Below are 15,592 nucleotides of genomic sequence, written 5' to 3'. Positions count from 1 at the left end.
CATCCCATCCAGGCATGCGTAGACACTACTGACCAAAGGAGCGTGCAGGTATTGCATCACTAAAAATATTAAAGCTGCCAAAAGGTACTGTACAAAGTGGATAAGAAACGAAAGGGCTGCAACTCATTCTGCATGGAAGGGATCAATCGCCAGCATCTGAATAGGCTGGGTTGGGTTTTCCACAGACCTTAGGTGCCCCAAAACCACACAGACGGCTTCACCTTGCCACAAGAGCTTCGATGAGAGCTGCAGAGTCTGACTTCTGTCAACCTACATTGATCAGAGCATCACAGACACAGTCCAGATAATTGCTGCAACACATTGCTTAAATCCAGAGTTATGACTAGCCGACTTTGATGGTTTTGTACAGTATTGTGTTTTGTCAGAATAGTAACGTACACAGAGGGGCTTGACATTGATTTGTTAAACTCTGTTAGATGATTTATTGAGTTCTGAGTCTCTAACTTCACACAGCCTCTCTGAGGAAGCCTTGGACTGCTCAACCTTGCTGTCCTGAGGCGCAAGTGCTAAAGCTGTGCGCTTGGTGCTCATTTGCGGCCTCTCTGGTAAGGTTAAACCCCCGGATGCCATTGGTAGGAAGCTTCGATTTCACATTCTGTGCCCAGAAACCCCTGATTGCCCTGGGACTCCTGATCAAGTTCCCAGAGTTGGTCTCCGAGCCTGGAGAGGTTGGACTGATGCAGAGGATGTGATGTTTCATCTGTGTGTGTACTCACAAAGCTTTGTATTAATGAATGACTGCCACCACCTCTGCCCACCACAGCTAGTGTCACTGCAGCCAGGGCCACCACGACTAAAAGAGCCACTGTGTTTACTGCACAATCATGGTCTGGGAACATTTGTCAAACAGTCTACCATCTTCTGTATGATTTACAGAATTCAACAAATAAGTTTGTTTCTAGCTCAAGCTAATCACAATTGTTAGTCTACACAGTGAATGCATTGCAGTCTTGACACTTAGGAAAAGTTAACTCATTACACTTCACCAGCTGGTTGCTCTGTTCATGTACTAAGCAGGTTGAGAAATTCAGCCCGCTGTTATTAGCCCTGATAGATGGCCTGCGGGAAGCCGTCGTGCGACCAAGAACCCTGCATGCTTGAAGTGTTTTGCAAACGCAGTGGAGGAGTTGATTCCTGTTTTAATCATAGAAATCTTTTGTTTCAAAGTTAATACCAATTCATGTTCTCTTTGGAATATTTCCAAAGTAGCTGTAATTCAAGAAAGTACTCAGAATTTACATGTGTCCCCAACATTTTGCATTATTTTTAGGGGCTAGTGTTTTGAAAGTGGAATTGCATCATAGGGAGACACTTAATAAGTGTGTAAGTACAGTATTTCCCTGCAGTGCCTTTGCTAGTTAGGAAGTGCACTCCTATATGCCCCACAATGTGAACACAGAATAAACCCAACACTGGGCACCAGAAGACAGATTTCAGAATGGTGCCGAAACACGTTGGCGAAGCATGCACATGTAGGTTTGTGTTCTACTGAATGCATGGTGTATGTATTTTATTCAAACTATATTTCTCTGGGCGGTAGAAAGGTCACTGTTAAAATGTTTTTCTCGTTCTTGGCTTTCAAGCACGACCTAATGAGTAAAATATTTTAATAGCATTTGTTTAATGTGTGGAATTTCTTTCGTGAGAAATCTCATATTTTTAAAATGTTGAGATATTTGTTTTATCAATACCCATGTGTGCTAAAATTTGACATTAACTAGATATTAATGCCACAGAACATATCACATAATTTTCTTTAATTGGATACTATGCCACGTAATCTGATTTTCTTGACACATGCTTCTGTCAACTGTACCACATAATGTGGTCCTGCTTTCCCATATAACTCCTGTGGACCTCTTTCTGTGGCAAGATGGCACGATTTTCCTTCTTAGTGTGCCCAACATAAAACTTTGACCTCCAACACCTCTGTCGCTGAGTCCTGCTGTCATTTAAACCCATGTTATTTCTATCTTATATGTTTTACTTCAGCTCCATCAGTTGGTTTTGGAGACTGCACGTGAGAAGCGGGACATGGAACAGAGGCACATTGTGATCAAGCAGAAGGTGAGCGAGCTGGGCTCTTTGCGACACCCGCAAAATTTAGGGCTGAAGTAGCGGCTGACTTGGTGTATTGTATTGCATTGTTTATTGCGCTTGTTCATACCAGTGTCATGGCCCTAAGCGCTGTTGGTCCCTCTTGGCCATGTGGCATCCCAACCAGATGTGAATGGCTGGGAGGGTGTCTGTTCACATTGTGACGTATATAGGAAGCATTGAGTTTTGTGAGGTCCAGAGAGATGCTCCAGTCATGTCTCTGCAGACTTGTGCTTCACTTCAGCATATCTGTGATGCAGAAGAGTGTGATGATAGGTCACACATGTTGATATCAGGGTTAGGGCCTGATTTGGATTTTGGTGGCCGGGTTACTCCGTGACAGCATTGTCATTTTAAATATCGTTCCTGAATCAGCATCCTGATGTTGATGGATAGATATTTAAGGCTTCCCTCCCCAGAGGCCTTAGTCAGATCAGTTCTAACTGGTTTAGGTGTGATGTGCAGTCAGGTCCGGCTAACTTTTCCCTTTTTGTCAAGACACCGGGGCACTGAACAGGAAACCGGTAATAGGCGAGTTTCAACTAGGCAGAGGAAACCTACATTGAGACTGGATTCCATGCCAATCCTTCAGGCACAGCATGTTTCAGGAGGGACGCAATGAGATTGAACATGCAGGCTAGGGTGGTTGCCCGAGATTTACATCTCCAGCTTCACACAAGGGAACCATTATCTTGTGTAGCACACATGCATGAGGTCCTATGGCCCTAGCATTCACCCAACCACTCGTGAACCACACATCCCACATACATGGCTGGGATCTTTCATGCAAGTTTCGGATATAATAAACAGGAGTGTAGTATAATGGGGGTAGTTTGGGGTGTTACACTCCAGAATAATTGTATTTTTTGGGAAACAGTTGGGTACAGGTGCTTCCGGCCTGGGAAAGTGATGTGTCTCTTATGTTCCAGCAGGAATTTATACACAGGAAGTGAGTCAAAACAGACACATACTTTCTCCTTTCTCTGTTTGGAAAGACTCAAAAATGTTGGTTATTCCACAAACTAATGTGTGTTCTCCCATTTTGTACCCCTACCAATCTGCATTCCTCTACCTTTCTACTGCCCCTTGAGCCCTCCTTGCCTTATAATGTATTTTAACATTACATGCCAGCATGAGTGTTGAAAAATCTGAAGCTCACCCACCCCAATCTTACTGACTAAGCTAAGCTCCTGATATTAAAGGCAACGTACCCCAGTTATAGACCGTGAAATGACTGCCATTTGAGAGAGCAATCAGGCTGTCTCCACACAGGGGTACAGGTAAAAAGGCCTCTGTCCATGACCAGCCTCACACGGCCACCAATGCCAGTCGCCACATTACCTGGTTTGAGAGGGCGCTAGCCAGAATGGTTTTACGTTTTGGGTGCTCCCCTAATGCAAGAGAAGCTCTCAATTTGGGACAAAGAATTAAAACGCAAGCGACATATCCTTTGTGGTTACTTGATTGTCAAGCTCACTGGAATAAAGCATATACGGCTGTACCAAAAAACAAATATTTGTTCCCACAGCCACATCCACACACTAACATGACATTGTTCCTTACAACTTGATGCCCTGTGCCATACTTCACAATGGGTAACATACTCCCTTTGTTCAGGTTTCCTGGAATACCATACTCCTTGACATTGGGAGGGCTCACAGCATAGAATACATTAACTGGTTCTCAAAAATCACCTCCTACAGCTCGACAATCTGCTCTGGTATCTAAGCTCCGGTTAGAGCATCGCCTATTCTCGCCGTCCTTGGAACTCCTGTGGTACTAGTTGCATGGGTATACCATTATGGAGTGTCCGGCCCACCTTCAATGACTCTACCATGCCTGGTTATTGTGATCACTTTCAGAATACACTTAGAATAATACAGGTAGAATAAAAAAAGTTGCAAGGAGCCTTAGACAAGCTCCACAAATGGGAAAGAGTCTGAGCTTAGAATCATTTACAGGGAAGGAGAAAAAAATAATATAGAATTAAGATAAACTAGTGCGTACCTAAAATACATGCTCCTGGTGATTGTACATAGACTGTAGAATAGGGACTCTAACTTGTAATTTGTGGAGGATGACTGAGGTATTTATAATGGGTTAGCTCAGCCGCTACGTCACACAACGAACAATTTAGTGTTTCTGACGTGCTGAAGTATTGTGTGTGAGTGTTCACTCCTAAGACTGGTGTGATCATACTGATGTTTCCCTAGCACAATACCCCACATGGCCCTCCCTAACAATCCCACTCAGATTTACACAACAGAAACACAGCACATCCTCACAACACATTGACTGAACCTGATGCACATATACTACGCTCCCTCAAACTACCAAAGATCCAAGTTAGATTAATCAATGCACATTCACCATAACTCCAGGCTGTAGACATCATCAACCAACTACTGCAAGCTTAATGCATTCTTTTCCCAAAGACATGGTTCAAACGGTTATCCTCCTGCATTCTAGACATTCTTATAACCACAGAGTATGGCATCCAGCGTACGGACTGCTCATGTCCCACTCTTGACAGACTAGATCAGGGTTCTGCAAAGTCGGTCCTGGAGAGCCGGGTCCAGGTCAGGTTTTTAGCATATCCAGATTTAGAAAAAAGATGTTTCAGAAATCTACATTTTTCTAAATGTGGATATGCTAAAAATCTGGCATGGACCCGGTTCTCCAGGACTGACTTTGCCGAACCCTGGACTAGATCAAGGCCATTAACCATTTATTTAGTGGATAAATACAGAAGACCTGAAAACAAATGAATAGGACCAACCCTGTTCCCCCCTGACACCCATTACTCCTCAAAGTGTTCATCCTTCAAAGATCTCACTGACATACACAGCTTCCTCAAATGAAGATCTCATCAACCCCAACCATCTCCTTCACGGCTACCTGTCTCGTTTTAGATTGTGTTGCAATGTGGAGACAGCCACCTTACAACATCTAGATGCTGCCTCCTGACACTGATGGACCTTAATTCAGTCAACTACACTGTGAAATCTCTAATGGGATTCATGAGCAATATCTTTAACTTATTCTCCTTCTACCTAAACAGCTGCCATTAGTTCATTCACATGGGCATCTCCAGGTCCCAGAAGGATCCCTGTCACCTGAGGAGTCCACCAGTGTTCCCTCTTGTCTCCCGTCATCTTCAACCTCTATACAGAGTTTTCTAAGTGTCAACTACAGCACCAAAATTCACATTTGTGCTGATGATACACAACTACAGGAGAAAGCTTTCTCTGCTTCCGACGTCCTCTATCTCAGACATTGCCTACCCTCATCCAGACCTGAATGGCCAGCTCACATCTGGAGATCAACCCCACCAAGCCAGAATTTCTTTCATCTGCTAAAGGCAACAAGCAACAGCTAGTCTAAACGTGGGAAATTTGGATGGATTCATACCCCAACTTTCACACAATGCCAAATCAGTTGCATTCACCACAGACACCTATCCACCCTCAATGAATAAATTGCCCCAGAAAACAAAGTGCCTGCTGCCGGCTCTCTCCAATAAGGAAAGTGAAACTATTAGTCCCAGAAAGCAACTTCAGAACTGCTGCCCAAACCCTTGTATTGTTAAATTTGGATTTTGGCAACATGTTTTCAGTGGCATGACAGACTCCACATGGGCTCCCTTTTAGGACATTCTCCATGCCGCAGTATGTCTCATCAAGGCACTGTAGAAATAGGACCACATCCCTACTGTTCTGATGGAACCCCAGTAGCTCTCCTGGGCCTGAAAACACCACCCTCAAATGGAGCTCCATCATTTACTAGCCCTCACGACCAGCACCTCTGCATATCTGGCTAACCATCTTTAGTTGCTCTCAGCACAGTCAGCCAGGATCTTCGAACTGTAAGGAAAGAAGTGCAAGAAAGTAGAAATGAGAAAACTGGGCTTGTTCAGCTACGTTTCCGTTCACTGGTTAACTGTATCTTTAACACTAAAAAAGCTCTCCACTGCCTTTTGGGCAGGTTTGCACTATACAACTAACACATTTGTACATACAGCCTTACAGATATCAATTATTACCCAGATGCATTGATTGGTTACATGACCAATGATCATGCTGCAACTGGCTTCATGGGTACCCTTCTTCAAATGGCTACGATGTTTGGAAATAGTGCACCAGTGTAGTGCGGCCTACAAAACCCTTCTTTTTAATGTGGTTGATGTGTGGCAGACAGGGAATTGGTAGTGCATTTTTTGAGCTGATCTGCGATTGTCAGCCAATCAAAAGTCTATTTTGTGAATGTGAAAAGCCATAATCAGTGAGTGAGGGACATGCTATGCCTTCTACATGGAGCTATTGGAAAGGAGTTTATATTGTCACCCTGCCACAGTATTATTAAAGAACGACCATGTGCCCATGCTGGGCATTTACAGACCTGTGCTTATGTATTGTCCTTTGCCTTATCCAGGACCTGTCCCACGATGATGCCATGATTGAGTTCAGAGCAGACGCACCCAATGGCATTGTTATGGAAGGGTACCTCTTCAAAAGAGCCAGCAACGCCTTCAAAACATGGAGCAGGTGAAAAGACGTGAACACCATGAGCAATATGCCCTTTAAAAAATGACGACATATGTTTATAGTTTGCCTCTTTGTTCTTATCTGCCTCTCTTTTGATTCTTTAGGCTTTTTTTTAAGTAGCCAGTATAGCAGGTATAGCAGTTGCAACACACTGAATGGTAAACATAGATTTTTTGCAATTTTGGTATTGAACCTTCTTATGTTTTTTGTGGGTCGGTCCTCCTGTATTACCTTTTTTTAATCGGGGGAGGTCCCATTTAAGCCACTTCAGCCCCAGCCCCTCTGTTTCCAGTCATTTCAGGATTATTGCACAAAATCACAGATGGTTCCTGTGTATTGCATTGGCACTCCTTTCTTTCCCTATTTATTTACTCAGAGCAGTATCTTAGGATAATTACTTTACCTTTTCCCTCCTATTGATAACTTGTTTTTCAAATAAAAAAAACAATAAAAAATGAAGACATTAAAAGACAGTTGTTTCATTTTGAGTATATTGTTTAGCATGTTAACGGAATGCCATATGTTTATTTTATTTTGTTCCTCTTCTTCAAGTCTGTCCCAGTCTTCGCCACCGTATTCTTGTCTCTGCAAACATTCTTCCGAGTAGATGTTTGCGTGTTGTTTGCATGTCTTCCCTCTGTCTCATCTGTGTACTCTTGTCCTGGCCAGGGTCGTTGTGCCATCTTCCTCCTCTCTCACTAGTTAGTTTCTCCTTTGTTTCATAAATCTCTGCTGCCTGTCCCTCTTTTGGACATCAACTTCTCTGTCAAACGTTTGTCCCCCCGTTACCCTTCTCTCTGCCTTTTCTCCACTGCCCTGCTCAATGTTTGCTGGCACTGTTCCACTTTTCTCCTGCTGTTTGACGAAGGACCGATTTACAACAATTTCCTTGGTTTTGCAAGCCTTTATCTCTTTATTCAGTAAAATCTATCACTAAATGAATAAATGAGGGACTGCCCCCTCTTCCATGATGATAATGGAGTGATGTTGTCTTTTACAGGCGGTGGTTTTCCATCCAGAACAATCAGTTGGTTTACCAGAAGAAGCTTAAGGTGAGTAAAAAGTATTGACATGGCTGCTGGGCCCAGCTGTGGTGGAGCAGATTGCTGTCCTACTCTCTGCTTCTGAGGTCTTCTTTTGTGCCGTCTTTCTGATGGTTGAGTTAGAGACATGACTCTACAAATTATTGTACTTAGCGTGTTGGTATTGGTTGTGCCCCGATAAACACACTCAACGAGTGCAGTAGGTAACTGACTGCATTCAAAGTGCCAGAGTATTGCTGTTCCCAAAATGTTATTTTTACCATGTGAATCTGTTGTAGATTCACATAGTCATTGGGTTTGGCTCAAAAAGTAAATTGTTTGCTTCCATATTGACTGGCTTGTTTTGTCACTACTGGTATCCGCAACTCCACACAAATCACCCCGCTCTTGATTATTCTGGGGGAGTTGCCTAACTTTTGACACAGCTGCCTCTGTTCCTCCGCAGGATAGCCTGACTGTGGTGGTGGAGGACCTCCGGCTTTGCACTGTCAAACCTTGCCACGACTGTGAACGTCGATTCTGTTTCGAAGTTGTCTCTCCATCAAAGTGAGTTCCCAGTAGTTCATCATATTTCATAAATCTGCAGCATCTCTGGGTGAAATGCAGAGGGTGGTCGCTGCACGGTGCCTGCAGCACATATGGCAGGACATGTGGATTGTCCCCTCTTTATTTCAGGTGTTCAGTTCTGTTGAGTGAAACTATGAATGTGGGGGTGGGTTGTATTTCAGACCAAATGAAGCAAGTGGTACATTGTATGTGTTGAATTAGATTGTGGCAGTCTACGTTGTATTATGTGTGCTGTTTTGTATTCCTGTGTCAAAGATTGTGTTCCATAAACTTATATTGAGACGGGCAGTGGAGGCCTGCTCCACTGTTGCATGTTGAGTTTTGCTTTATAATTTAGACTTCTATATCTTTCTGTGGCTGTATTGTGGATGCTAACATCTGATCGTTTTGTATGGTAGGTATGTGGAAGTTTGATTTGTATACTGTTGTTGACTGGATGCCTTAGGTTTGTGGTACCTTATGGTAAGTTGTGTAGTTTTGATTTCTGCAGTCCATTTATTACTGGTTGTGAATGTGTGAGTTGTGTAATCCGTGGGTGATGACCATGTAGATACTTGTGTTTTATTGTGTTGGGCTCTGTTATATTGGTTTGTAAAGCACTGAACTGTGCTCAGGTGAATAGTGCATTAGATGTGATTATCCTGAATATATTGTTCCTAAAAATGTGAGAATGTTTCCGTGTCCAAAGGCCTATCAGGCTTTTGAGTTTTAGCAGCATTGTTTATTGATTTGCAATGTGTCTGTGGTTAATTTAATGTGGATTTGTGCTGGTGTTCATTCTGTGATTTTTAGCCATTTGTTTTAGGACGTGCAGATTAGACTCAGTTGGGTTACAGAGACTTTTATGTAACTGGGTGGGTTTGAGCTCCACTAGGTGTACCTTGTGATGTCTTGAGTTGTGTTTTGGTTCATTTCATTGTGTTGGGCTACATCATGTTTGGTTGTTGAAGTCATTCCTTTAATTGACATTTTACGGACCCTTGGCCCTTTTCCTGACAGGAGTTGCCTGCTCCAGGCTGATTCTGAGAAGTATCACCAGGCTTGGATCTCCGCCGTTCAGAACAGCATCGCCACTGCATTCTCCGAGAGCCGGGAGGACAACACTAGCATGGTGAGCTCTACGATTTGATTGTTGGTGTTTCAAGAGAGCTTTGTGGGGGAATCTATGTACAGACCAGCAGGGTGCACTGCATGACTTCATTGAGGTTCAAGGGCACAGCCTGTTGGGGATAGGCCCAGTCCTAGTGCTGGAAAAGCAGGCATTGCACCAGGCGAAGTATGCAATCCTCGTGTAGCTCTTTTTCTGATTCCTGATGGAAAATCAAAGGTTGCTGCAGGCCAGAATTGCGGTATATTGCCAAGTGTGGGTGTTTGTTCTTGAAATGGGCGTATCCGCGGATCAGGGTTCAGTGGCGGGGCACATACCTGAGTTGACTAAAGCTCAGTGCACCAGAGGATGCTGCAAGATGAACTCAGCACTTGGATACCGCCTGGTGCTTCGTGTATGGGTTGAGGTGTTTTGGAAGTGCCATGTGTATGTCCAGTGTTGGAAGTGAGAGGTGGTAGTGCAAGGTATGATGGAGCTGAGCTGGTAATGTCTTAAGTAACTTAGGGAAGCAGGGAGGTGAATGTTTTAGTGGCAGTACACCTGCAACTCCTTGGGATTCATCAAGTAAAGAGAGATCCAGGTTTCGAAGGAGGTGCTTTGATAATAGAGTGAGTCTGGTTGTACTCGTAGGGGATGGTCCAGCTTCAGACGGAGGTGATCTGGTAATGGTATGAATGGGGTTGTTCTAGTAGGGCTGTGATGCAGGGTTAAAAGGGGGTGGGCCTCTAATGGTGTGTGTGGCATTGGGCTAGCAAGTTCGTGCAGGAGCTGATGGACATGCACCTCTAATGGTATGGTTGGGTTTTACCTAGTGGAAGTAGCTCAGAGTTCAATGTGAGTGCTCTCATAATAGCAGAAGTGGAATTGGAACACTGGTGATAGGGAGTTTTATGGCAATGACCTGGTAACAGTACTGGTGAGTCCCAGCTGTGAGACATTGAGATGCTGTCAGCCATGATTAGGGTTCATGGAGATAAAGGGAGCTGAAGAATTATAGAATTCAAGGGCACGGCACATGCTGGATCATTGTTGAACAATGTGCTGCTGTCTTTCAGAGGTTAGAGAGACCTTCATTTATGTCAGCAGCAACCATGGACTCTGGATCACCGAGGGAAAGTATGGACAAGAGGGCCCTTGACCAGATCCAGCGAATCCATGGGAATGCCCAGTGCTGCGACTGCAAGGAGCCAGCGCCAGAATGGGCCAGCATCAACTTGGGCATCACCCTCTGCATTGAGTGTTCAGGAATCCACAGGTGAGGCCAGCATCACCATCTGCACTAAGTGCTCAGGGTCCACAGGTGAGGCCAGTTTCATCTCCTGCATCTAGCACAGGGATCCACAGGTGGGGCCAGCATCACCATTTGCATTGAGTGCTCAGGGTCCACAGGTGATGCCAGCTTCATCTTCTGCATCTAGCACAGGGATCCGCAGGTGAGGCCAGCATCACCCTCTGCATTGAGTGCTCAGAGTCCACAGGTGAGGCCAGCATCACCCTCTGCATTGAGCGCTCAGGGACCCAGAGGTGATGCCAGCTTCATCCTCTGCATCTAGCACGGGGATCCACAGGTGAGGCCAACATCACCCTCTGCATAGAGTGCTCAGAGTCCACAGGTGAGGCCAGCACTAGTCTTAATATTGTCCATTCAGGGATCAACAGGTGCTGCGAGCATCGTCCTCTGCAGTGGGTGCTCAGGGTTCCACAGTTGAGGGCATTTAGGGATCAACAGGTGAGGACAGCATCAAATTAGGCACCATTCTGTGCATCCAGTGTCCAGGGTTCAACAGGCGAGAACTACATCATACATGGTATCCCCACTGCACAGAGCGTGGCCGAAGGTAAGGTCAACATCAACTTTGGGCATCACACTGTACATCAGATATACAGGCATGCTCCATGAATGTCTCTGAGGATAAGGGAACATTGTGCTGTTTATCCAAATTTCAGAGTTCAGTTACCTCTTGCCCCTCAGACCAATCGGAGCTAGCATGCATCTGTCTTATCTGCTTCCCTCACCCATTAATCTATTTAATTGTTACCCCAACCACAAGCTCTCACCTTACACCCCTCTCCCAAGTCAAGTTGCTCCATGGACCTGCCAAGTGCAGCTCCTATTACCTTCCCACTTTACCTGGAGTCCCTTAGTCCAGGTCATCCGTCCCCAGCAAGGCTTTCACACAAGCAATTGGAAAGCACCTAATTTCTACTTGGTTCCCTTCCTTTCATATCGCTCCCCAACTCAGCAAGAGATTCTTACACATTAGATCATAAACCTATGGGTGCATCGCTTAAATATTTCCATTTTGACCCTGGTTCTTTTGACTTTGGTCCTCCTCTTGCTCTTTAATTTTTCAGCATCATAAACGGTTTTGTCAAAGCTGGCTCTAAATTGATTGCATCTCTTAATTCCTCCCCCTCCAACCTTCATCCAATTAAGTGTGGTTTCCTTCTTTCCCACCCTCTGCCCTACAAAATTGTTTGACAGAGATGACTCTAAAATTACTCTAGACACATCGAGGTCTCTTATTTTTAATTTTTTTGGTCTTCTCCTCAACATTGCTCTCTTCGTTCAGGCGAGATCACCCTCTCACTGAAAGGTAACAAAGTTATCTACTTTGCTGGACCAAAATGACCCTTTATTCGCTGGTGCTACCTTTGGGCACTGCTAAAAGGAATTAAGCTTTCATCGGCAAACCCCGACGGAGTTCAACCAGTTTGGAGTAGAAGATGGTGGACTGAGTCCAATTTTAAATGGCTTTACATTTTCTGCCCCAGCAACACCCAGAACTCCTGTATAGAAGCCATCCTTCTGAGCATTATCATCAATCTTGGCTAGACTGATGCCCCCTGCCCATCTCGTAATCTGGAGGCAGATCAGTCCTCTTCATTCATGTCCATTTCTTGCATGGATAATTGGCTGGCTAAAAAATCTCCAAAACTAGACTGCGGCCAAAAGAGGACTTGTGATCACACACTGTGAGATTGCACATAGAGTAGAGGAAATAATGCCCTTAGCCCTGACTGTGCAAAAGGCAGAAGAACAATATGGAAGTCTGGCCAGCTGTTTGACTTAGCTCCCAGGTGTCGGCTCTGTTTGTGCGTGTTCGGACATTGATTTCCACAGTATATTTGGTTGATGAACTGCGGAATCTGCTGATGGTTGGGACCATTGTTAGATCCCACCTTGGCATTTCTTCTTGACTTCTGCTGGTAAAAGCAGTGTATCTCCTACATGTCTTATGAAATTGTGTGACAACGCCTTTCCTTGTGATTCCTCTATAGTGCTACATCACCAGCTGGATTACCTTTTGACTAGTCGCGTTCCCAGTACATAAATCAAACCCATTTCCTATTGCTTCATCGACTCACTGTGGCACTTCAAACAGGCTGCATTATTTCTGCTGAAATGGCCCAGAGTACTTTTGATTGACATCTCACTGTTTGCTTTGACTTGACCGATGGTAGCCCGTCTGTAAAGTGGGCAGTTTATCCAACATGTGCTCTGTTTTCGTGAGAGGCTTAACAGCGCAGGAGAGCTTACTTTGTGGCAAAGAACATACATGTTTATTTTCGAGAATTTAACCTTCAAAATTGTACTGCAAATGCATTTTTGACCCATCTTGAGTTAGAGAAATCCAGCACAAGCACAATGCTTTAGGCTACTACTGCTGCAAACAAACCAGGAGAGCTGGATAAATAAGTCTGTGTACATCTAGAACCATTTTTTACAGCGACTCCTTGCCTGAATCGATAATGAACTTATTTTGGGGGTTTCGTTAGTTAACCTATTAGAGTTAGTAGGCACTTTGACATTAATCTCCTTTAATTAATCTTGTACTAATTTATTTGGAGCCCTTTTTAGGGTCGAGCGCAAAGCTCTCTCTCCCTGGTGTAATCTCTCTGTGGGCTTTTAACCACACCCATGTCACACCCATCAGTTTGGTTGGTCCGTGCGCTTGCCTCAAGTGCATCAGCCAACTACTGAAAACATACGAGGCTCAATTTTTTCTGTATGGTTTCTGCAGTACTTTTTCTCCTTATTTCGTAGGCAGCACGATCTCACTGGGCAGTAGTAGAGCGCTTTGCATGACATCTACCCTGTTACATGGATATTTGCACTTTTGCCGGTTATATGGATAATTGCACTTTTGCCGGTTACATGGATAATTGCACTTTTGCCGATAATTTTCACTGCAAGCGAACTTCTGTTTCCTTTTGTGTGTTTGCTTTGTGCTCATGGCGGCCGTCTGCTCACTTATGTGAAATTGTTTTACTTTTCAGTTTGTGGCAAGAAAAGTCAGGTTGGGAGTTTACAATGCTTATAGCTTTAACTCAAGCAAACGCAAGACCCATTGCATTGCAAACGCTTCTTTATATCTGTTTTTATTAACCTCTGGGCATTTTTTTGGTGCACAGGGAAGCATTCTAGGTTTTTAATTTTATTTTAAGTAATGAAAAGTGGAGTAGCCCTTTACATCCTTCCCCTTATACTTCACTGCTTTACTTTTTGCAACTTTTATCCTTTCTGCTTTTATAATGAGTTATACCCTTTTCTTTTTTAAATGTATTTTTAATTGTTAGTCCCCAAGGACCCTGTTTTATTTTTCATTTTTTACTATTCCTAGTCAGTGAACTTATTTATGAAAATCCACAGCTGGCTGAGGAATGGTGGCTGACAACACCTTCTAAATATGCAAGACACCCCTTTGTGGATCTAAACAAGAGGTTATTCTGCCTCCACTACTATATGCCTAAATGAGACTCTATAAGTTACAAAACTATTGATATATGTAATAATAACTATAATTTCTCTTATGCGAGTCAAAACTCCTCTTGGTCTTTAACTAAGCACTGTCACCTTAATCAAAGACCAGATTTCTGTGAGTCGGTCATGACAATTAGTGCAAACGTGACTACATCGTCAGCATCCATCGTTTAGGCTGCATATTAGACCTCTTTCTCGACCCAGAACATGGTGTTCACTGCCCCACTCTCCATCCCTCTTATACTCATCTCTTTCTGTTGCAGGAGTTTGGGGGTGCACTTTTCTAAAGTCCGGTCTCTGACCCTGGATTCTTGGGAGCCAGAGCTGATAAAGGTAAGGTGAGGGGGTGAGGGAGCAAGGTGGACTCCAGGGAGGGGATGGTGGGCGAAAAGGAGTTGGAGAATTTATCCGGTTGAGATAGAGGTGCGAGGCAATCTATTATTAACGTTTGCAAGGCAGAATTATATCCGTTCATCAACAATCAAATGTTCTCCCACCCGGTGACCGCGTGTAGTAAAGCTCATGCTCAGGAATTGTCTTCTTTGTGCTAAACTTGCTAATAGCCATGCAAATTAATTGGCTGAATGCAGTATAAATTAAAGAAAACCATTTAGTTCCTGCTGGTCATTGATCCCTTGCGGCTGCATAGTATCTAAATGATTGATCCAAAAGATTCCCCGTGGAGAGAAGGGTTTCGCTTGGACTCTTTCGAGGTTCACTGGGAGAATCATTTCTAAAACTTGAAATCCTAGTTGCATGATTTTATGGACAGCTAGAGTGAAGGCTGTTTTTATGTCCTGTCAGTAAACTGGCACAAACTGTTGTGTCACATACAGCATTGACACTGAGATTTATTTTCATTACAGGGCTTTGCATGTATGCCAAGGATCCCTGAATGATGATATTGCAGTGTTCACAATTAAGACATGGCATTGTCCAATTTGATTTGATATTGCTGGTTGTTCTTTTATTTTGGGATTGATCCATGCTTTTATGTTTTACCTCTTGTGTAGGGACACACAGGGGACCCTACAGGAGTGGTCGCATCCCACAAAGTTTCATTCTTGGTTTTTCTATTTGTTATCATGGCCCGCATGTGTGGCTTTTCTTTTTGTGAGGTGACATGATATTTGACTAAGTGGGCCACTATCATTGGTGCATGTATGGTCGACCGCAGAGCAATAACTAGATCAGATATGCAGGGTAGCTTGGTCCGTATGATTCGTGGAGTGTGAACTTCAGATTTCTCAACAATCACGCCGGGACATCTTGTTAAAACACATTTTATAAGAAACGGGTCATGAGGGTGGCTTAAAGGGCAGTGGAAAGAGAGAGAAGCGTGGGTTGTTAGGGTTACTTAAAACACAACATGTTTCAAACTAATCAACATTTTGAAGGCCTTCAAAACATAGAGGAGAGAGATAGTGTGTGTTTTCCTGTGTGGGCA

General features: G+C 43.9%; 1 protein-coding gene across 2 annotated transcripts in view; it reads left to right on the top strand.

Annotated features, from left to right (window-relative positions):
- Nucleotides 1-15,592, top strand: part of ACAP1 (ArfGAP with coiled-coil, ankyrin repeat and PH domains 1) — a 100,967-nt gene that overhangs the window by 64,479 nt on the left and 20,896 nt on the right. For both annotated transcript variants that reach the window (XM_069215501.1, XM_069215502.1), the window contains exons 9-15: nucleotides 2,014-2,088; nucleotides 6,550-6,662; nucleotides 7,663-7,714; nucleotides 8,151-8,251; nucleotides 9,272-9,383; nucleotides 10,436-10,635; nucleotides 14,409-14,478. In XM_069215501.1, coding sequence (XP_069071602.1) covers nucleotides 2,014-2,088; nucleotides 6,550-6,662; nucleotides 7,663-7,714; nucleotides 8,151-8,251; nucleotides 9,272-9,383; nucleotides 10,436-10,635; nucleotides 14,409-14,478 — 723 coding nt within the window. The remainder of the gene's footprint in view (nucleotides 1-2,013; nucleotides 2,089-6,549; nucleotides 6,663-7,662; nucleotides 7,715-8,150; nucleotides 8,252-9,271; nucleotides 9,384-10,435; nucleotides 10,636-14,408; nucleotides 14,479-15,592) is intronic.

The sequence above is a fragment of the Pleurodeles waltl genome, chromosome 12 (assembly GCF_031143425.1).
Source record: "Pleurodeles waltl isolate 20211129_DDA chromosome 12, aPleWal1.hap1.20221129, whole genome shotgun sequence".
Lineage (NCBI taxonomy): Eukaryota > Metazoa > Chordata > Amphibia > Caudata > Salamandridae > Pleurodeles > Pleurodeles waltl.
This window is presented reverse-complemented; position numbering and strand designations above follow the sequence as displayed.